At 43.3% G+C, this 24,445-nt stretch overlaps 1 protein-coding gene across 6 annotated transcripts in view; it reads right to left on the reverse strand.

The window, feature by feature from the left end:
- PRKG1 (protein kinase cGMP-dependent 1) overlaps positions 1 to 24,445 on the reverse strand; it is a 1,163,528-nt gene that overhangs the window by 24,701 nt on the left and 1,114,382 nt on the right. For all 6 annotated transcript variants that reach the window (XM_040454314.1, XM_040454315.1, XM_040454316.1 and 3 more), the window contains 3 exons: positions 21,736 to 21,832; positions 1,612 to 1,751; positions 604 to 693 (listed from right to left, as the gene is read on the reverse strand). In XM_040454314.1, coding sequence (XP_040310248.1) covers positions 604 to 693; positions 1,612 to 1,751; positions 21,736 to 21,832 — 327 coding nt within the window. The remainder of the gene's footprint in view (positions 1 to 603; positions 694 to 1,611; positions 1,752 to 21,735; positions 21,833 to 24,445) is intronic.

Below are 24,445 nucleotides of genomic sequence, written 5' to 3' on the forward strand. Positions count from 1 at the left end.
CATAATTAAAAGAAACAAGCACGAACTTGGCCAACTCTACTTGCCCTAAAAGGGCAAAAAATAGGTAAATCTAAATCACATCGTTTAAATGAAATACTGCCTATAAGTGGATTACTTTTTTCCTAACATTATCTAAAGCCTGAAACAGATGGCTGGAAACTTGATTTTGGAACCAAGGAGCAGTGTAAAGTCAGAGAAGAAAGTTCCTCGAGAACAACTTCTCAATGTCAGGAAAGGCAGACTGCCCATCTGGACAATGAGCACAGCAATTAAACTGGTAATTAATCCAGATTGCAAGTAGAACGTAACTTTAATTCCCTTCAAGTCACAGCAATGAATTGAATTCTCAGTATATAGTAAACTGATTCCAATATTCAAGTTTAAAAAAAGGCCTGTTTCATGTACCTTGCTAGGTACCATTTCCATACTGGACTAAGCCTGAATCATTAGTTACAAATCTAAAATGTGGTTTCATATTTACTAAAGCGTATATGTATAGTGGGTCATATCCCACACTTATTTTCTGAACTAGAAGCATATGTAACACATAAATATGACTTCAATATTTTTAGAGATAGGATAGAAATTTCTTAAAATTCCTACCTATCCCTGAGAATGGTCCAGAGCTCTCCACCTAGGCACACTTCCATCAACATATACAAATATTTGCTGTCCTTGAATGTCCTGTACAGTCTGTGAATCGCAAACAAGAAAACAAAGGTTATAAACAAGGCTGTCTTTGAAAAGAATGTAGCGCTTTCAGTGCTCAGATTATAGCCTCATACTTGACTTACCAAGCTTGAAATGTTATTAAAAGAATGAGAGAGATCTGTGTACAAATAGGGCAAAGGAGGCAACAGCGTCCCGAGATGTACACAGTGTAGGGGGCTAGTCTGTCCTTTGCAATAAATGGATTAATCCACATGATTATGGACCAAGATGGCCACTTGGGCTTCCTCTAATCCCAATTTGGTGGGCGCTTTAAGCATGGAACCTTGAGCCCTATTAGTGGTCATAAACATACCGTATACATGGATATAAAGTAGATAGAGTTTACAAATATAGATATGTAGTAAATTCCTATGCTGTTCACTTGCACTCACCCTGTTTTTAATAAGGGCCACTGACAAATTAACGAGAACAGGTTTTTCCGCATATGAAAACTCCCCCATTATCCTTGTTATTAATGCTCCGAAAATTCAGAGATGGGACAGTCACTTCATTTTTTAAGAGCTTCAAGAAATTACACATTACTATTCAAATAATTATAGGTAGCAGAGTTTGATTCTTGATATCTTGCCTTTCGAGCTCCAATGGCCGATGCCGGCTTTTGGAGTCACAGAGAGCACACACATGGAATGTGAGAAACTCAGATATCTCCTTTGGGGGAACTATGTTTCCACAGAATCGGATTCTCTTAAAAAAAAAAAAAAAAGGATAGAATCAAACTTCTGGGTTTTTTTTTTTTTTTTTTAAGTCTAGCAAAAAAACTTTCTTAAAATCAGATTGAAAACGACGTGTGCTGCGAGAACGAAGCGTGTAACGTAAGCGCGGGCCACAGTGGGTTTTGTGGCTGAGTCTCTATGGGGAGCACAGGGACAGGGTCTCTACCTCACTATGAAGTCGGAATGAGCCCCCTGCATGATCTGCTTCTCCGAACGAATGTGCTCCTGTTGTCTGGTGTCCACGATGTGGCGTTTCTTGAGAATCTTCATGGCAAACGTCTTGGACTCCTCGCTTTTCAGCTGGACCTTAACGACAGGCAGGGAGAGTTCAGTGAGAAAAAGCCCAGGGCAGGAATGTAACAGGGTGCCTTCTTATCCCCAAATCACACGGAGCACTTGAGTGACAGCCCAAACCCTGCCCGAGCCACACAGCGCCTCCCGAGGCCGCAAACTACCCTCCAGTCCCCTTCCACGGGACCAGGTGAATTTTAGGGAGATTCTCAACGAGTTTTGTGCCCACTGGATTGGGAGTGGGAAAGTGTCCTGGATGGTCTTCGTGTGATTTTATTTCATATCATGTCATGTGGCTGAGTATACTTTTACAGTATCTCTCCTCCAACCCAAGAAGTAGAAAAACTAAATTCTCCAATTTCCCTTCAGGTGAGTGTGGTGCATGTAGGAACATTCCACCGTTGCCCCCTGGCCCTAGCCAACCAACCTTTCTACAGGTATAATATTCAGGGGCATGGGGGCACCTGGGTGGCTCAGTCGGTTGAGCATCTGACCTCAGCTGAGGTCATGATCTCAGGGCCCACGAGTTCGAGCCCCACATCGGGCTCGCCGCTGTCCGCACAGAGCTGGCTTCAGATCCTCTGTCCCCCTCTCTCTTCCCCTCCCCTGCTTGTGCTCTCCCAAAAGTAAATAAAATAATAAATAAAATTCAGCGACAGACCCCTCTCTCTGCTGAGACTGGGGATGAATATACTGTGATTTCTTCTCGTTTTACCTCCTAGTTTTGCCCTTTCCTCCAGTTAAAAAAAAAAAAAAAAAGGTAAAGAAAAAATACAGTTTTGTCTTGCAAGAGATTTTGAAAACTTTTTTTTTCTTCTCTGCTCGTATGCAGGATAGCTTTAATCCTGTCTGACCTCGAACCTGACTGCTTGGTTAAACTAACTGAGGAGACCGAGGCTGAGCTCGGATGGCCCCACTGCTTCCATGCCTCTGTCACAGCCCCACGTGGCTCCTGGTGGCTTGCGCTGTTCCAAATGCCACTCCTCAGACTGGCTGTGGGTCTGTGGTCACTGTTTTACAAAAAAAACAACAACAACAACAACAACAAAACTTCAACAAGGTGACTTGGAAGGAAAGTGAGAGAGAATGGAGCTCGTCACTTAATAGCAATAGACAAGAGTCATCTAGGGCTGTTGAGCGACAGACTCCTCAAGCCCGAATTCTCTGGAACTAATGAAAGGCTTGGGGGAAATAACGGACAAGCTGTTCCTGCTTTTCAGCTGAAGTATCGCTGTCCCCTCTGGTCGTGAATTGTCTCCCGCTTCATCTGCATGGAAGCGAAATTCTCAAGTGTCCTGTTCATGCACACGTGTACAGATTGGATCCAGTCTGAGAGGGCATGGCCATGGCAAGGGCCTGAGAAGAGAGCCCAAGGACACTTCACATAAATGGGCCCCAGTCCGCTGCCAGCATTTGTGAATCTGCAGGACAGGTTAGAGAGGAACATGGATATTCAAAAACGCCTTAAGCAGACAAAGGCCGTCTACGCCATCTGTGAAACTCTGGAAGACGGCAGATGAGTGTAATTCAAACGGATTCAGCTGTAGTTCATAATAAAACACAAAATGTGAACTCCCACCTCGAAAAGAAATCTAGACAGCATGAAAAATAAGCTGTGTCAGAGGACTAAAAATCAGAGGAGAAATGAAACCGTATTTTCTCTTTGGGGCCTTAGTTTAGTGACTGAAGACTCTTGTGTCGTTTACGCCCCTGATGTAAACATTATTCATTATTCTTTGTAGTGACAGTGACATACGTTTTTACTTGCGCACAGGGTGGGAGGAGAGGACTCTGCCTTTAGGGTCCCCGGTCTGGACCCGAATCCTGACCTCATTGGGCTGACTGCTTAACAGCTCTGAGCCCCAGTTCTTGCTGAAGGTGCCATTGGGCTACGGTACGGAGTTATTGTCGCCTTAAGCGAGAAAGGGCCACCGAGTGAGAAGTCACGGATGGCCTCTCTGCTGTGCCCTTGCCCCACCCAGCAGCCTCTGCCGGATAGGGTACCTCAGGTGTTGTCTGCAAAACAAAGCCAGACCACGTCACTCCTCTGCTCAAAACACCCCAGTGGCTTCCAATTTCGCTCATGAAGGCAAAGCCGTCACAAAGGCCTACAAGGTCCTGCGCCGTCTGGACCCCACTCTCCCCTTACTCACTGTCTCGGGGTCACACTGGCCCTGAGCACATTAAGCAAGTGTGTGCCCCAGGCTATCTGCACGTGCTGTTCTGCCCTAATATTCTCCCACAGATATTCCCGGGAGGACCCTCTGAGTTCCCGAAGCTCCTTGCTCAAATGTTTCCTAATCAATGTGTCCTCACACCAGCCTATGTCCAAGAGTAACCACCCCCTTCCCTGTGTTATTCTTGTCTATAGCTCTTAGCACAAGCCAATGCACTCAATAGTTTCTTCATTACTTGATGAGTACCTGTGTCCTCTCATTAGACTGTAAGCAACCTGAGACGGGGGATATGTTTTTAAATTCCCTGCCCCTGACACAGAGTAAATGCTTATTAAATATTTGTTGACTGCATGAATCAAAGAAAGAATGCAACAAGCCATGACGATTGATCACTGGCAAAGCCACAACGTGCATCTCTTAGCTTAACAACGGGCACTAGAATGACAAGCACGTAGCATTTTGTCTTTTCCTTCTGTCCCCAAGTGCCCTTAATTATGCATGGAAGAGAAGAAAAGATTTTTATGTGCCAACACTACCCAGGCACTATCCACGGCCAAATAGCTATGTGATTCAGCGTCAAGTTTTCAGTTGTATTTTTACAAGATGTTTTCTTACCCCAACCTTTTCCTTGAATGACCGAGACATGACATTCCCAACCGTAGAGCCTGCTAGATTATTATTATTATTCTTTTTTTTTTTTTTTTTTTTTTTACGTTTATTTATTTTTTTGGGACGGAGAGAGACAGAGCATGAACGGGGGAGGGGCAGAGAGAGAGGGAGACACAGAATCCGAAACAGGCTCCAGGCTCTGAGCCATCAGCCCAGAGCCCGACGCGGGGCTCGAACTCACGGACCGCGAGATCGTGACCTGGCTGAAGTCGGACGCTTAACCGACTGCGCCACCCAGGCGCCCCGAGCCTGCTAGATTAATAACACCATCTCTAGGATAATGTTCAGTTGGCTGCCGACAAGCTTGTGGGGTCCATTAGCATCTTGAGACCATGGCCATTACTTAGGGCTCCATTTCCAAGCCTGTACTACTCTTTGGTTCCCTTCCAATGAACAAATTCCATGATCCCTAGTATGTTTACCAATTTTGTTATACCCACACCCAGATGTTTGATTTATTTCACTGTAGCCAGTATACTAGGCAGAAATATTTACCCACTTTTCTATTTGATAGTTTTGAACTGTATATTAGGATGAATCTATGCAGGGAAATAAATGAAGCTCTCGGGGATGTCCAAGAGGAATGGGAACTAACCTTTATAGAGCACATACATGTCCGCGTATGTTATTTTATTTAGTCCTGACGTCAACTCTTCATTGAAAGAGGAAGAGATTTTTGTTTTGTTTTGTTTGATAGAAAGACTTCATCATCGATAATAATAGCTAATATTATTAAAGTGCTCATATTAGGTGCCAGGAACAGTGCAATAAATGACTTTTCTCAATCTTCTAGGCAACCCTTTGAGGTACCATTGTCATCCCCATTCTTCAGAGCATCAAACTGAGGAATGCCAGAGAGGTTCATATCTTGACCAAGACCAGGACAGAGATGTCAAGTGGCAGAACTGGCTCCATGCTCTTTTTGGCCCAAGCTATTTCCAGAATATGCTGCTTCCCTTCTGCTGAATATAAAACAAACTGACGGCACAGTGACTGATGCTTTACAAATGAGAGTTTAATGGAAATGGCTAACTCAAACTCAGTTTCCTGTAAGTTTCACTCACACTAGACATGTGGTTTAGGACACCAGCCTGAGCCTCACTGTCCATTTGCTAGGGGATCTCAATATATTCTCAGGGATCTGGGGTACCTGACTGATACAATTCCACAAGGAGAAGCCAAGGGTCGAAGTGTGGGGGGGGGGGTAGATGGGGAGGGAGATGGTGGTAACAGTTATTGGGTAGCAGGTGGCCCAGAGGGGTACATGTTGGCCTTATTAGTTGCCAGTTTAATAAGTATTAATTATAAGAAGTTTACCGAGCCAAATAGTTAATCTACTGAGGCTTTATGTTTGGTCTCTGCTTGAGTGGAGGCAGTTCTACGGTCCGGAACCACCTTCCTTTGCACTCTGTAAAGACCTTGCCAGCGCCTTAGAGTAGAGCCCTTAGAATTTCCACTTCCATTTCAAACTAGAATGACACACGATTCCCGGGATCTCAGCTCTTCACCAGGAAGTCAGAGAGCTTGAGGAGTATTGGTGGAGGTAACTCAACAAACACAGTCTCTTGTGCTGAGTTAATTCCCTGAAAAAATTTCCCCTGATAAATCAATATGTCCGACTCAACATTGTTTGTAACAGCCAAACACAGTCTCTTTAACAAATGGTGCTGGGAGAACTGGACAGCAACATGCAGAAGGTTGAAACTAGACCACTTTCTCACACCATTCACAAAAATAAACTCAAAGTGGATAAAGGACCTGAATGTGAGACAGGAAACCATCAAAACCCTAGAGGAGAAAGCAGGAAAAAAACCTCTCTGACCTCAGCTGCAGCAATTTCTTACTTGACCCATCTCCAAAGGCAAGGGAATTAAAAGCAAAAATGAACTACTGGGACCTCAGGAAGATAAAAAGCTTCTGCACTGCAAAGGAAACAATCAACGAAACTAAAAGACAACTAACGGAATGGGAAAAGATGTTTGCAAATGACATATTGGACAAAGGGCTAGTATCCAAAATCTATAAAGAGCTCACCAAACTCCACACCCAAAAAACAAATAACCCAGTGAAGAAATGGGCAGAAGACATGAATAGACACTTCTCTAAAGCAGACATCCAGATGGCCAACCGGCACATGAAAAGATGCTCAACGTCGCTCCTCATCAGGGAAATTCAAATCAAAATCACGCTGAGTTATCACCTCATGCCAGTCAGAGTGGCTAAAATGAACAAACCAGGAAACTATAGATGCTGGAGAGGATGTGGAGAACTGGGAACCCTCTTGCACTGTTGGTGGGAATGCAAACTGGTGCAGCCGCTCTGGAAAACAGTGTGGAGGTTCCTCAAAAAATTAAAAATAGATCTACCTTATGACCCAGCAATAGCACTGCTGGGAATTTACCCAAAGGTACAGGAGTGCTATGCATAGAGGCACTGGCACCCCAATGTTTATAGCAGCACTTTCAATAATAGCCAAATTATGGAAAGAGCCTAAATGTCCATCAACTGACAAATGGATAAAGAAGTTGTGGTTTATATATACAGTGGAATGCTACTTGGCAATGAGAAAGGATGAAATATGGCCTTTTGTAACATCGTGGATGGAACTGGAGAGTGTGATGCTAAGTGAAATAAGCCATACAGAGAAAGACAGATACCATGTTTTCACTCTTATGTGGCTCCTGAGAAACTTAACAGAAGACCATGGGGGAGGGGAAGGAAAAAAAAAAAAGAGGTTAGAGAGGGAGGGAGCCAAAACATAAGAGACTCTTAAAAACTGAGAACAAACTGAGGGTTGATGGGGGGGTGGAAGGGAGGGGTGGGGGGGGGTGATGGGTATTGAGGAGGGCACCTGTTGGGTTGAGCACTGGTGTTGTATGGAAACCAATTTGACAATAAATTTCATATTTAAAAAAAAAAACAGCCAAACAATCTAAATGTCCCTGCAGAGAAGCTTGGGGAAAAAATGGTACATCCATGCAATGCAGCTGTAAAAACTATGACTTAAAATGGTGATTTAGCAAAGGGAAGAAAATGAGAGAGGGACAAAACAAGAAACACTCTTAACTGTAGAGAACAAAGTGATGGTCACCAGGGGGGAGGAGGGTGGGGGATGGGTTCAACAGGTGATGAGGATTGAGGAGGGCACTTGTGACGAGCACCAGGTGATGTATGGAAGGTCGAATCACTATGTCGCACACCTGAAACTAATATTACACTGTATGTTAACTAGCTTGAATTAAAATACTTAGAATCATACTTATTATGGAAAAATAACCCAGGTTGACTTACATATACATGTGTAACTTTATCTATCTATCATCTATTTATCTGATACAGGATACAGGCCACTGTACATTTTATGACCCTATAAATAGTATTTATATGAAGATGTATACATCTAAAATAAATCTAGGAAGAGACGATTGGAAACGTGTTCCCCCATAGGTTAATAATAGTTTTCCCTTAGGGAAATGTTTACATTTTTGAATCCTATATCCCTTTTGTGATGGGAAAACACAATGACTTTCATCATGGAAAATACATTTTAAAGTCTCCTTTAAATTGTACTAGCTGTGTATTACTGTCTGGCTCTCTCAAAGGGTTTTGGTTCCATGGGAACCACTCTCCTAGAATTGCATGAAAGCAAAAACCTTGAGAAGCGGTACAAAGCAGAACAATCCATTCAGGTTTGGGCTGAACCACACTAACCTGCACAAGGGCCTTGCCATATTCTTGTCTTCAATATAAACGCTCAGAGTCCATGATAGGAATCTGCATTTACTGGGCCTAAGTTATCAGACTTTATCAAAAAGTGTTTTCACAAAACTATTCCATGGCAAATTTGAAGGTGCAACGTAGTTAGCTCTTAATTTTTCCTGTTGGCCAAATGAATTACGCCAAGGCCACGCCTGTCAGTTTGAGGTGACGGTGAGGACTTTTTCTAGCGGGGGCAGCTAGAGACAGGAAATCTATAGTGTGGACGGAGGCACGTGGACCCATGCCTTGCTTCCCGGCCCCCCTCTTGTCAGGGAATCCTTCCCAGCCTGGCGGGGTTGGGTGTGCGCCCCAGCTCAGTCGTCCTTTGCAGACTGGCTCACACCCCTGGTGCACAGGCTAGTCCACTGGCGAGATGTGAGCCCTGAAATGTGACTGCTTTTGTTCCCATCTCCACTGCTTTTTGGCTTGTGGTCTTGGGCACATTTCTGACATCTGTCCCTCTCTCCGTATCTGGCACATGAGTTTACATGCGAGGACGAGACAAAAGAGCCCACATAGCCTCCCCAGTCTGGAACAGAGCACACATTCAGTGTGTACTAGCTGCCTTTATTCCTATGGGCTTCCAACATTAAGGTCCCTTCAGGCTAAAGAAATTTCCTCCAAATATGACCCAGCGGAGGCCCGTTCCTAACCCCAATCACCGATCTCCGTCGCGCCAGGGAAACACGTAAAGGGGTGAGATGCTACTTTCCAAAGATTCCTGGCCCTCGCACCACACAGCTTTTACTCCCAAAATTCCTAGAAAGGGGAAAAAGAAGAAGAAAATGCTGATACTCACGATCTTCCTCTTATTTATTTTTACAAACAATGCTGTGCTAGACCCAATATTAGAAGGGACAAAAGCTTTATTGATAGTAAAACGTTGCCTCCGTGAGGAGCACCGTGTGGCCATTCGAATGCATCCGTACACGGGCAGAGTGGACCTAAATATGGGAATTTCTGACCCAGGTTTTGACGATTTCTTAAGTGCCGAGCTCCAGGTGGTGTCCCAATGGCACTGACCCGAAGAAGGGAGGCAGGGACCCCAGCATGTTAAAGAGCTGCGAAGACACGCTTGCCGGCAATCAGAACATACGCTTCCTTCCTATCTGCGGCAGGCGCTGGTCTTAAAAAAAAGGCTTGTTTCTGGCTGGACCTAATTCCCTGCTCTGACTGGGGAGCTGAGTTATGATTAGAACAACTTTAAAACCCGCTTAGTACCTCAGGGAGAGCTGGTCCGCGGAATCTGTTCATCCAGTGGTCTATTTAATCCATAGTTCGTTTTGTGATATAGCTAGATCTTTATTATTTGGAGGAGAAAATGGCTTTCTGAACTACATTGTAATTAAAATGATTTCTTAAATAGGGGCATCTGGGTAGCTCAGTCAGTTAAGGGCCTGACTCTTAATATCGGCCCAGGTCATGATCTCATGGTCTGTAGATTCAAGCCCCGCGTCTGGCTCTGGGCTGACAGTGCACAGATTCTCTCTCTCCCTCTCTCTCCCTCTCTCTCTTTGTGCCTCCTCCGCTTATGCTCTCTCTCTGTCTCTCAAAATAAGTAATAAAAAAAACCTTTAAAATGAGTTCTTAAATTAAGGCTGAAACTGACAGTATTACATGGCTTATTATGCAAAATTCCTCTATAATGGGTGCAAATTACATTTCCAAGTGCAACAGGAAAAAGGTGATTCCCTTAATGCCCTCAGTTACACTAATGCCATGGAACAGAGGTGATGAAGTGAGCTTAGGTAAGCTCATGCAGGATCCCCAGGGTTGAGCCCTGTATGGTTCATGTTTATGATTAATTATGTAACTTCTGGGCCTCAGGAAAGGCCTGAACTCTATTAAATACGAGGGCTCTTTCCAGCTGGGAAAGTCTATGCATCCATCTGCAATTTGACATAATGAATATGCATTTATTTTATTTTACTTTTTATTGTATTTTATAGACAGCAGGGGAGAGGGGTAGAGGGAGAGAATCCCAAGCAGTTTCCACGCTCAGCACAGAGCCTCACGTGGGGCTCGATTCCACGACCCTGTGATCATGACCTGAGCCAAGATCAAGAGTAGAGCACTCAACCAAGCCACCCAAGTGCCCCTGGATATGCATTTTTAAAGGATGTTAATTATAATTAACCTTATGGAAGCAGCCCAACAAACATGGGCCAGTAGCCTGGGACAAAGGAAAAGAGGAAAGTTCCCAAGTAAGACAAAGGTAAGCTTCAGAAAACATGCTGGTTCACTCTGGAAGCATGACCTTGAGTTTATGGGACATACATCTTCGGCGGAGAGGTGGTTTCTCTTTCTCTGTTCTCTCAACCCCATGTTACTAATTTTCAAAGACTATGCACTGGATAAAAATGGCGGTGGCTTTCCCAAGAAGAGCATCAAGACAGGCTCTAAGGCCTACAGAAATCTGGGCAGGGCCATCCTAACTTTAGGAGCTGGATAGTGACAAAATAGGAATGGCTAATATTTTCTCCAAATAAAACAGCACACTTTTAATCACACAACCCATGTTACGTGGTCCAGCGTAAAATGATCTCTTATTTTCAGTTCTTTTTAAACCGGGAGGAAATAGCTTTGTAAGTAATCCAGATAGAAGAATTCCTGTGGTTAAACCTTTTCGTTCTAGATGCTCAAAAAGTTATCCCTCACCTCTCTCTCTGCACAACAACATCATACATGTCCTTTTCCTTGGCGTCCAAACTTAAGAATGAATCTTAAGTTTGTTCCAAAGGATGCACAAGGGAGGAGGGCATAAGGGACTTGTCACAGCCTGTGTGACACATAGCCAGGGGACACAGAGAATGCGAGGGATGGATTATGAGTTCACACAGATGCCAGAGTCAAAGACCTTTTCAGACAGGAGGGGCAGAGACATGACATCATTACACAATTTTGTGGTAAGTGATTTTACACGTAAAACTTATTTCTAAGTGAGACAATTACACCATTTTCTATACCATACCAAAGGAGCAGGGCAAAAAAGAGCTTATATTATGTATACATTTTCCTCTGCCATTTGCACAAGTGACGATCAAGAGAGGGTCTCTCTTCTCCCCATCTTTATTTTCCTTCTCGTGTTCACCTCAACCCTTCATCAAACACGTCGATAGTCCTATTTGGTTTGTACTCTGCCTTCAGACTTAACATTCAGTTCTACAGCTAATGAGAAGAAATATCAGGATATATTTAGATTATTAAATTCAAATTGGTCAAAAGCCAAGTTAAGACTATTTTCACAGAGGAGATAGTTTTCAAAACAGACATTTAACTTTCAGTGTAGAGGAAGATCAGGAAAAGAAAATCATACCTCCTATTTTTAATTACAACATGAACAAATGGTTGGACTATTTTATAGAAATCACTTGGAAATCAAAGAACACTTGTGATTTCTCTTATTAAGGAATTAACACTGATTCATTTGGACTAAAAAAAAATCTACCTATATTGAATCAATACTGTTTACTGAAATGTGCAATTCAAATATACCATTTTCTCATGGGGCGCTTGGGTGGCTCAGTCGGTTAAGCATCCGACTCCAGCTCAGGTCATGATCTCACAATTCGTAAGTTCGAGCCCCGCGTCAGGCTGACAGCTCGGAGCCTGGAGCCCGCTTCAGATTCTGTGTCTCCCTCTCTCTCTGCCCCTCCTCAGCTCATGCTCTGTCTCTCAAAAATAAATAAATGTTAAAAAAAATAAACAAAAATATACCGTTTTCTCTTGTGTATAGAACCTGCATAAAATAAACCTTATTTCATCTTGTAGTGATTACTAAAATTGATATGAGAAACTTTAAATTATTTTCCCTCATCAGGCGCACAAAAACAGACACATAGATCAATGGAATGGAACAGAGTCTAGAAACAAACCTGTGCTTATGTGGCCGATTAATCTATCACAAGTAAGGCAAGAATATACAATGGGGAAGAGACAGTTTTTTCAATAAATGGTGTTGGGAAAACTGGGCAACTACATGCAAAAGAATGAAAGTGGGCCACTTTCTCACACCATACACAAAGATAAACGGATTAAAGGCCTAAATGTGAGAGCAGAAACCATAAAACCCTTAAAAGTAAACATGGGCAGTAATCTCATGGACGATACCCTTAGCAAGATTTTTCTAGGTAGGTTCCTCAGGCAAGAGAAACGAAAGCAAAAATAAACTACTGGCACGACACCAAAATAAAAAGCTTCTGCACAGCGAAGGAAACCATCAACAAAACAAAAAGGCGGCCTACTGAATGGGGGAAGATATTTGCAAATGACATCTCCAGTGAAGGGTTAACATCCAAAGTACATAAAGAACTTCTGCAACTCAACACCGAAAACCAGTCGGATTAAAAAATAGAGAATTCAAACGTTTTTCAAAAGAAGACACACGGTGCCCAACAGACACATGAAAAGATGCCCAACATCACTCATCAGCAGGGAAAAACAAATCAAAACCACAGTGAGGTATCACCTCCCACCTGTCAGAATGGCTGGTATCACAAATGGGAAACAGGTGTTGGTGAGGATGTAGGGAAAAAGGAACCCTCACGCACTGCTGGTGGGAATGCAAATTGGTACAGCCACTGTGGAAAACAGTATGGCGGTCCCTCAAAAGATTAAAAACAGATATATAATCCAATAAAGAGTTCCACTACTGGGTATTTACCCAAAGTGCACAGAAACGCTTCTTCAAAAAGATACATGGACCCCTATGTTTATTGTGGCATTACTTACAAGAGCCAAGATATGGAAGCAGCCCAAGCGTTCATCGACAGAGGAATGGATAAAGAGGATGTGGCGTGTGTATAGGTGCTCGCGCGTGCACACACACGCACACACAGGAATATTACTCAGCCATAGAAAAGAATGGGGTCTTGTTATTTCCTACACCAGGAATGAACCTAGGGTGCATTATGCTAAATGAAATAAGTCAGAGAAAGACAAATAGCATATGGTTAAACTTAAATCTAAGAATAAAAACAAGCAAACAACAATAGCAACACAGACTCTTAAATACAGAGAACGAATTGGCTGCCAGAGGGGAGGTGGGTAGAGAGATGAGCGAAAAAAAAATTACTTTCCCTCATCAAATTATCAAATATTTTCTCTCCCCAACCAATATTTCATATCTGTGCCTAATCTCATGCATATGTATTGAGCAGTGCTGCAAGTTTTCAAACTTGCCTACACATTTCTAAATTGATCACTAAAATATGTCACATAATTCAACTTACTCTAATACTTAAAGCACACTTATAACCTCAAATTTCACATAGATGGAGCTGAAACTCACAAGTTGACACTTCAATTTCTTTCCTTTATTGACTCTGTGAAGCTTTAAAATGAGTGGATATGAAACAGAATCACATATTGCAAAATTCAATTCTCTGAGATGTGATCAGCTTAATTCATGAAACTGTTTGTGTTCTCGTCATACTTTTGAGACACAGGGCATAAGTAATGTCATAATGTTTCTGTTACATACTGGAAGAATCTTCATCAGAAGGTTTATAATTGGATCTTCATATCTTGATAGATGTTATACTTGAACGTCACCCTTTCTGATATTAAATAAATAGGGTGACTCCTTCCTCGTTTTTACACTTGAAACTTTTCACAAGATTTTGCATAAATATAATACATTTCAAATGTAGTTAAGCCAGTTCGACATGTATTTAGTATTTTTTTGCTCATGCTAACTTAATTTACGGAAACCAGTCCCGATAAACATTTAAACCACTCTGTCCAAATGGAGGTAGAATTGGAGCCACGGTCACACAGCGGCTCCCTTTGGTTGAGCTTATTTTGATTCCTTTTGGGTCTTGATGGTCTCTCTGCTCTTACCATGAACTTGTAAGGCTGGCTGGCGTCAGGGGCTAAGAACCAAGCCATCCGACCCCCAGGAGCTCCTGATCTCAGAGCTCAATACTCAAGCTAGAATGTTGTATATGTAAATGACAACGGGGGATATTAAGACGAGGGACAAGAATGAATTGGCAATAAATTAAATGTGTACAGTTGACGAACTACACTGAAACATGCAGAATGACTATTTCCTGTTTCTTCCCCACAAAACAAGATCAACCATTTCATTTTAAAGGCCTGGCTATTTTCAACATTACTAACATAGACAAAGGGAGGGTTTTTCCTTCTCATGAATGGGATTCCTCTTGGACAGTGTTGATGTGAAATTGTCAGGGACACACACTACATCTTGGCACAAAGCAAACTACCTTATTCAGAAGAGACATGATGATGTTTACTTTGGCAGCGGCCCCACCTAAAAATAGCCTGTCGAGTCACGTTATAGCATATTCTTTTATTCACAGGTGGTAGCTGAGAGCTGAGTCTGTGTTTTATATGTTTTCAGTACTTGACCTCATGCCCAAAAAATGCCCAGTGCTTTCACATCTAACCTCCTTTCAGAACAGAACACAGCGACCCCCCCACTGAAGGGCTACGGGCACCTCTTACCGCTTCCTTCACACACCCCCTGAGCGAGTCTGCCACTCGCTTCTGTGGCCTGTGAAGACACGTGGCCCTCTGTGTTGTAACCTTTGCCTCGAATGGCCTTTTCCCCAGCTGCTCCCTTAAAGCCCAACCTAGTCCCTAAGCCCTGGCTTCAGTCTTTGTTTTCTTGTGGCCTCTTTTACGCAATCAGCTCCAAATGGTCTCCCACTTTCTGAAACACCGAGAACCTTTCTGCATAATTTAGAAGTTAATACAATACTAAAGGATGTCGTATGTTACTTTTCATACGTGTTAGTCTTACTTTCTTTTTTATGAGAAGGGAGAAATTCCTTAAGGGCAGAAATCACTTCTGCTATTTCTCTATCCCCCTAAAAATATTTAGGGATTGTATAATAGATAAATCTTTGCTGACTGTGATGTGCCCATAAATTCACCAAGTTAAAAAAAAAAATGAAAGCAAATGGATGTCACAGAAAACATAAAGGCAAGTGTGACCAAAATGTTAACTTCTGGATATACTCTCTTATCACCGATATCTTAACCCTGGGGAAGACATGCCTGCTGCCTTCTAGATTTCCATTCATCTTTCTAGAATCAAACACAGCTTTGGAGGAGAAAGGGACATTTTAATTTACTTCAGGACCCTGATTCAAAATTCTTTTAATGAGAAATACTCATTTCTACAGATGGGATATAAAATTGGTCATTTCAAAAGATGCGTAAGCAAGTGATTCTTCGCAGTCATTGGGTGGACCGACCTGTGTCACGTCTCTTGTATCAAATATATTCGCCAGTGACAAGAGGAAGTAATGCACAACGTGACTGGCATAGCATCCAGAGACAGACTTCGCTATGTGTGAGAGTGTGGTCGGCCATCTTAGGACACACAGTATGTTGTGACTGTACGTGTTTCCCGAATCAGATTTTCATCAGCTAGCCGAATGACTTTCTTAGAAATCACTGCTATGTATCACACTAAATCAGGTGTGTCCATTTATATCCTTTTGAAGAATAAATCTACCATGCGGAGGGCCTCTTTCATAACAAACCGACTCGAGTACTGGCGAGGGAAAAGCATTAAAATGAGGCAGGCTGGGAGTTGTCAAGGAGTGGAGAGTCCGCGCTCACTCGGGGTCACAGAGGGCAGGAGGGTTTCCCCAGGCATCCTCTGCACTAAATCACCGTGGCCACAAGTGGCAATGCCACCCGGCGATCCCACAGCTATTCTATTTCACTGCCGTGTGGCTTGGCAGTCAGGAAGCTCTCGAAATGTTTTCGTCTTACGTGGGGTTTCCCTTTGGAGTTAAGCTGTTCGCCTTTCGTAATGATGAAACAGAACCCTGCTGACAGAGCAATGGATTTATCGCCTAATTTCTTGCTTAATCATCCCTTCGTTTTGCCTTGGTGGACACAGCCCTCCAGGCCTGGCCCGGAGCCACGCAGCTGGCAAAAAGGCCACAAGAGTGCCACGGATCCTTATGGCCCTGTGACCTGTGTGGGGTGTGGCCTGTGACTTCTGCCACATTGCCCCCTCCTGTGCTGGGTCACAGAACAGAGGAGAGGTGACCTGTGTGGTCCACTTGGCAAGAGCCAGGCCCCCATTAGGCCCGGTCAGGGTTCCGTGGTTTAAGAAGGCTGCGGAGACACTGGATAGGATTCAGCGGATGGCACCTGAAACTATTTCCCGTCGAGAGGTTAAGAGCTGGCCCTTTACAACCGAGAAGACAGATAAGCGCAAGAGACTTGGGGCATGTGAAGGCTCAGCGTGAGCAAGACTGGAAATCGTGTCCCGCCTCCACTCATGACCGGTCCCAAAGTAAGGAGCATTCGAGGTTGGGGGAGGATTTGATAGACACTATTGCTGGGGTCATTTGAAGACCTCAGGCTCTTTCTTATGGCTGAGAAACGTTTGTACTGTTGGGACTCGGCAGAGCAAGGGAGGAAAAAAGAGTAAAATTATTCCCTTCCCTTCTCTTCCTGTGGGTATAGCTGGGAATGATAAATAGCTATCATTAGCATATTTTAATAATAATCTAACAGCAGTAACATCGCATCACTTACTGACCTAGGATGTGCGACGCTATGTGGGGGCGTTAACTCGTTTAGTCTTTGTGACCTTGGGTGGCTCAAAGCCTACCATTATCCTCATTTTGGAGATGGCGAAACTGACGCTCGGAAGCTAGTGACTCCTGAGCAAATGGCAGAGCATACACAGCTGCTAAAATCTGAATCCAGAAGGTCTGATTCCGGAGCTCTAGCTTTTGCTACTACATTATAATGTCTGATTTTGTCGTCACCATTGTTTCTGCAGAGACATTTTCACCGCTGAAGTAAGAACATCAAAAGATTCGGAGAAGGAAGAGCCTCTGAAGGTTTGACAGAAGCAGATGTGCACAGTGGGTGATCACGGCGTCTGTTCCACATTTATGTCTATTACAGGTTCTAGAATTCAAGAAGACATCTTTCTTCTTTTTAAAACGAAGGATGGGGCGCCTGGGTGGCGCCGTCGGTTAAGCGTCCGACTTCAGCCAGGTCACGATCTCGCGGTCCGGGAGTTCGAGCCCTGCGTCGGGCTCTGGGCTGATGGCTCGGAGCCTGGAGCCTGTTTCCGATGCTGTGTCTCCCTCTCTCTCTGCCCCTCCCCCGTTCATGCTCTGTCTCTCTCTGTCCCAAAAATAAATAAAAACGTTGAAAAAAAAAAAACAAAAACATCACTAATATCAGTTTGTCGATCAACTACCCTGCAGTTGTTGCATTTTATAAGAGTGTACTGGAAAGCTTCAGGGTCTTCACGTAGAGGCGCTAACTCTCCTGTCTTACAAATGCCACTTCCTCCAAGATGTCTTGCTCTCCCAAGCACCAACCACAGGCTGCTCCATACTTTGATTATTGGATTATTTATTCGTTTCCATGACTGTCCTTCCCAGTAAACAGAGTCCCTAGAGGCAATGGCTATTTTACTTCACGCTGTGTATGTCCCAGCAGACAACCCGCTGCATAAATATGGAATAAATGATATAGACAGAAAACAATCCAAGAAGACAGAGATTACATCTTCCATGTCTGCGTCCATTTTCTCCACTTTTGGAGGCTCTGGATTGTTGCATACAAAGATTAAATATCTACTATCCAGAGCAACCACATCAGCATGGCCAGGTTCCAAAATCCGATTTGTGCAAATCTATTCTGAAAAGCCAGCAGCCCTCTGACAAGAGGAAAAGTAGAGGAAATCAGGAACGTGACCACAGAGCAACAGAACTAATTTTCATTTGTGACTGTAAAATCATTCTCCTTGTTTTACAGTCATGCCTGGTAAATTAAGAGGATTACCAAGGTATCTTCCAGCAGAGCTTCCTGCTTTAATGAGTAAATCATCTATAAAAAAGCAGGGTTCTTTTGCTGAAAGTACTTATAAATGGAATGTGGTCTTCTGGAAGATAAACAGGCAGCACTGAACAAATGAGAAGGCCCATTCTTCAAAAAAAAAAAATGGTCAGAAAATGTGGTTTCTGCCAGATAACAGAAAGGAAAGCAGTATGGATGGCTTCCCAAAGGTAATAGCTGTGAACGGACACGTCTGATATTCAACTCATTAAAATCAGTTACGCTAAAAGTATTTATGAAATAGACTTAATAGCTTTAGAGCAGAATTCTCATGCACATAAGACAGTTTCTTCAAGCTTCTGACCTCATCACTGAACAAATAGCTGAGTTCTGTTTTGTGGCAAAATTACGTTCTCCTCTACAAACACTGGCAGTCAACTATTTAGCAATTCTCCTGCCGGAAATATCCTCCTGCATCTAAATTCACCTAAATTGATGTAAATAATAAAAATGAAGAAATGCTAAGAAGGCTCTGAAGAGCGTCACTATGCAAAATAACACAAACCTAATCCGTGTGTCAAATAAGAAAACTCCTAACTTAGTTCTACCGGGAAATGGCGTTCAAAAACTCAAATTTAATTCTTTACACTCAACCTAAGAGTTTACATTCTTACAATCTATACCTGGGAAAATTTTTAAAAATATTATTATGAAATGAAAGTGTAATGTGGTATATTTTTTATCTTGTTATTTACCTGATCAACATCATTGCTGAACTAAGGATTGGTAGGTTCAAGATATCCACTTTATACACTTGGTACAGTACTGAGCACATACGTACGTGACATGAATCCATGTGAAGGTGCTATCGCTTACCCTTTTTGCTCTATGAGAGTGACAGAATTTTCTTGCATACGTCATTCTCGGGAGAGAGTGGAGAGTTCTATCATCACAACAGAACTGGGCTCTGCCTTCTCCTCCTCTGAACTATGAATGGTGTGGGTACTGCTCGAAAGATTCACTACTGTCTCCTGAGCCATGGTTCACGGTGATTCACCACACGCTAGGACCACAGTACGTGTAATTACAGTCAGAGTGTTGAGGCCACACTCCTCAAAGTCTGGCTTCACTGAATATGTGTAAAAAATGAAAAATCACAGCGAAGAATATGTTCCACACACGATAACTAGTATTACCAGGCAGGGAGGAGGCAGTGGATGGTAGGGCAACAGGGATCACCTGCACGGCCAGGCCACACTGAACAGTCAAGACAGTCTGGGTATTCAGATGCTCCTACGGTATTTTTGGGGGGAAGTGCAAAATGACACAAGATTGTCATGTCGCTTCAGAGGTTAAAAACATGTGCCTCTTTTCTAATATATGTGGTTGTGCCTCGGGGCCTATTAGGGATTTATCATTTACGGGCATATCTAACGTTTTTATAAACTGGGCTCCAACTCAAATTAATTCCTGAGGTTATGGCGTTCATTAGCCTATAAACATCTGTGTAGAAGAGTAAAATGTAATTATCCAGGAGAAGAAGAAAATTAGACTGAACTACACTTGACTGTCTCTCCTGGGATACATATTGTGTGTGTGTGTGTGTGTGTGTGTGTGTGTGTGTGTGTACCATCTCTAATTTTCTGGTTAGTTGTGCTTCCTCAAACATTTTTGACGGAGCTTTCTAGAGGTTTTCTATTGTCAGCTTGGCATTCAATTGTTTAGCATAAAGTGGGTTTCAGGGTCTATGAACAATTTTCAGTATTTCAAACATCCTAAGTAAACTCCTATATTTCCTAAAATATCTCACTGGTAACTTAAGGTCCCCAACTTGAAATTCTCAGACCTCCAGGAGGCCACACATTTGTAATGTAAATGTTAACGAAAACAACAATTTGTCCACGGTCTTTGAAAAAATATATTTAAGAAACTACAAGTCAGAAAATCAAATTCTAGGAATTTTGTCCTTTATAGTGCCTCATTCAAAAAGGGGTTGAGACATGCGCAGCTCAGTAAATAAACACACCAGACCATGAGCTCTTCCTGGCAGGGAGCTCTACCCCCTGACCTGTTTATACGTCCCAACGCCCCCAGTAAAATAGAACACCGGTAATAAATCTTCACTAGCTCTACGAACAGTTATATTTTGTCGCAAAAATCAAAGTTCTTGAAAAAAGAAAACTAAGACCGCGTTAACTGGCAGAATTCAGAAAAGCAAGTTTCCCCGGGCCCTTAATTTGTATTCCTGTAACCTAAAATCTCACTATGAATCAGCAGTCAAATCAGAAGCCGTATAACTATGGTGTCTCCAACCAGTGTTAACGGAAGCATAGCGCAAGTTCAGTGAAACACATTATGGTTCCAAAGTTGTCTTGTCTAATGTTTAGGTAAATACCATTTTTTCCTGCCTGTCAAAGCCAGAAATCCCAACTACGGCACAAATGGACAAACATCGGAGACAGCGCTGGCTCAGTCTACTTTGATGGAAGGGGATTTCTAGTCCCCTGATGGCAACAGGAACTGTTTACTGCACTCTACAGGGAGTTCCTAACATACTGTACTGGTTTCTGGTATCAGGGACGCCTCCATGCAGCAGGGAGGTGAAAATGAATCTGCCTCCCAAATAGGGTTTCTACCCACACAGTCCTGGAATGCAGCAACTCAGTCACCAGAATACATTTTTTTTTCCAGTTTATGTTGTAATACATCAGTTCTTAAATGCGTATTTCAAAGGCACAACAGAGTACGCTTTCGTTCGGTTCACGCCACATTCACGCAACGTGTTTAACGAACAACCTTGCACCAACGTGTCCTCATCACCCTGACACTTACCTGTATGACATGAATGGGTGTGAAATATTCAAACCGTGTTATCTAATATGATTATATTAAACACAGTCCCTATAACCTGACTAGGTGCTTGCAAATCCAGAATCACAGAATTACTACATCATTTATGTGATTTTTAAAGTCTTAAAGCACTGGTAAAGATCTTTAATCAGATAGATGATAAATAGAGGATAAATAGATTTGACTCATTTATTTCCTTCCTTAGTTCCGAACAGTGCTCACTCACTTAATCACGCACCCTAGCTTCAATAATAAAAATGTAAATTTAAATATACATAAAGGAAATGAGACATATATACGTGTTATATTATGTATATATCTATATATAACATATATACGTATATACGTATATGCGTATATACGTATATATGTGTGTGTGTGTGTGTACATGTGTTAGGGCACATGGCTAAGTTGGTGAGCCCCGTTCAGAACTAAGGAAGCAGAGGCCAGAGAGTATCAGCTGGATAGAAAGCACTTTATGGCTCCTCGTTATGTTAACGTGTTTACCTCTCATTTCCTAGGAAGACGATTTTCTAAAGAAGTGGATTGATGATTTCACTGCTAGTCTACATCATATACAGCTCACGGTAACTGCTGCCTACTCGGACGGACTGACACGAAAGCATATGGTCGCGATTCGGGAACGATCATACTTAACGAGGAGAGAGCAGAGCAGAGAGAGGTCTTAATCGAGGAGCACAGATACAGGAGGGAGAGGGGCTCTCAAGAGCACATAAAGAAGAGTCACCTACCAGCTCCACTCGTCCGAAGCCCCCGACTCCAAGGGTGTCGATGATGTTGAAGTCAGACAGCTTCAGGTTGGCGAAGAAAGCGGCTTCGGCTTCGTATCTGGATTTTTTGATGCGAAAAAACGGAAATTTCTTAGAGGTGCAAACACGAGAACCACACACGACCGCCCCGGGTTGACAGGCCTGTGGCACAGGGTTTACCTGCTCAGATTCCATCTTTGCTTTTAGAGTCTCTGTGTCCTCACCATCATAATGTTTTGGTCCCAGTGGTGCAGAGTAACCAAGATTTGCACTTGTGGGTCAGAGGAGAATGGGACCAGGTACCTGGTGCCTGCCAGTCATGTGACCGATAAATCCGATTACCAGACCAAAGTCACATCGCAGTGCTTTCCTGCGCGGCTTCCTGTGAGCACGGATGGCTGGGGCGGTTCTTTTTTGGTTTTGCTTGGGGATTTTTGGTTTTGCTGGGTTTGGTTTTGGCCGTCCCGCTGGGGGACGGCAGTTTCTCATTAGTCGCCCTTATCCACAGGCTGCCAGCGGCTCCCGTTAGTATCCACTGAAAGCGGCAAGATCACCGAGGTCCCTGGAGCGACATCACAGCCGGGGTTTATGAAAACAGATCCGAAAAGCTGAGGACGGGGGTGCGAATGTCCGAAACGGAGGGTTTCGGAAGCCCATTCACATTCCTAAAAAGTGTCCTCCTCCGTTTATGTGTACCCACGGCTCCTGAGCCGGGAGTCCCAGGGCCTTTATCTTTAGGAGAAGCGAGGGGTGTGCTCCCAAAGTCTAACTGTGCCCCGTGCTGATCTGACCCATGCGAGCGGCCAGGATAGGCTTCCCCTGACGAGACGCTCAAAATATCTTCTTGTCAAAGGCCCTACTATTTTTAGAAAGGGCAGGAAGGCGTAACAGTCATGTCACTAATGTCTCACTGATGTCAGGTCAGGGAGTGATACAGCTGTCTCAGTAATCAAGTATTTGCACAGCTATGCGTAACCCGTGACCTTCGGCCAGGCGGTCCCTGGCTCGGTCCACGCTATAGATAGACATGATGATATACCTTTGAGACGGGGACACGGGCACTGCTCGTTTCTGTCAGGTTTTGGACACAGCCACCCGAAGGCGTGTTTGGCATTAAGCCGTGTAACGCTTTAGCTCCTCCCTTGTAATCGAACACACATTAGACTCTCCACTTGGGAGGAAGGTGAGGTTTCTAGGTGACATTTTAACGTTCTCCAACCTACCACCACAGTCCCAGATTCGAACAATTCTTGACAGACTCTCGAGACAACCTGGTTTTCACGACTGGCTGGTTACATGAACTCAGCTCCCTCTAATAAACCCCTATAGACGAGGCAGCTGGCCAATCCTGAGGGCATCTGTAGACTTCTCTCATTATCGACACAACCAGGAGATTAGCTTCACAGTTCAGGAGGTGGTTTACTAGAATGGACATAAGCAGCAAATGGGCATTTCTAGCATTCCAACGGGCCCACTACTTCTGGAAAATTAAAACTCCATCCCATTTAAAGGGCAGAGTTCACTTCAACAGGTGCTTTCCAAGGACATCTGTTGGGATCAGACCCTGTGACAGTTTCTATGTGGTCAAGCATTTCCTGGCGGGCCAGATAGTCAGATTCTTAAGGAGGCTGTTTTTGAATAATATCCTATGTGCCTGCTGGATTGAGAAACTCAGATATGAAGAGGGTAAACTCAGGCTATTTTGATAACATTTTATATATTTACAGTGTGGTGTTCTCACAGCTCCTGAAGATACTTTTGGACTCTTACATTCGGGCTCCGTTAAGTTAGGCTGGTGACACATCTACGCATGTGAACTTCAGCCCTTTGTTGGAACCTCCTGGGCATCCGTCAGGAACCATTTCATCTGAGTCCCACCACACACCGAGTGATTCTGAAATCTTTGCAAACAGGACCCAAATATCTGTATTTTTTTCAAGCTCCCTCAGCGATTCTGATTCACAGCAAGGGTAGAGGGTTATAGGTCCAACCGAGAAGCCTCAGGAACTGCAGAAACCATAGAAACATTTTGGGGTGGGTTAAAATGGTCCTGGGACATCAGTGGCTGCCTGATGAGTCTCAGGGGGATGTGTTCATGCCAAGAGTGTTGGGGCCTCTCACAACGTGGTCTGGCCTCCTGCCCTTGGACCCTAGACCCTTTGAAATGACCACTAGTTCTGTAATGGCTAACACAGCTTGAAAAAAAAAAAAAAGGCAATGTTGCTAAAACACACACACACACACACACACACACACACACACACACACGGAGAATGCAGAAGTCATAGGTGGCTATTTTGTGTTGAAATTTCTACAGCAAAATCCTCTTGACTTTATGCTTACTATTTGATTAATTACGGATGGTATTTTCATTAAGGGGATGGACGTATTACATCTCATGTTAAATAGCAGATATTTTCTCTGTAGCCATCACAATCCACTTAAACATACACTGTTCCACACACTGTAAGCACAACTACCATTACATAAAATATTTCATGTTTTAATGAAAAGAGATTGGCAACACTGTCACTGTCATCATACTTTGTTCATCTTTGCTAATTACTTTGCCAATATTGATTGGTGACTTGTTAAAATACTACCTAGTAGGGTGATTTTTATCTGGTGGTTGGTGAGATACATTTTGAGGGGCCTTTGGATAATATGCTCCTGATGTTCTATTCCATTCTAT

The sequence above is a fragment of the Herpailurus yagouaroundi genome, unplaced genomic scaffold (genome assembly GCF_014898765.1).
Source record: "Herpailurus yagouaroundi ecotype Mexico unplaced genomic scaffold, PumYag 211, whole genome shotgun sequence".
NCBI lineage: Eukaryota > Metazoa > Chordata > Mammalia > Carnivora > Felidae > Herpailurus > Herpailurus yagouaroundi.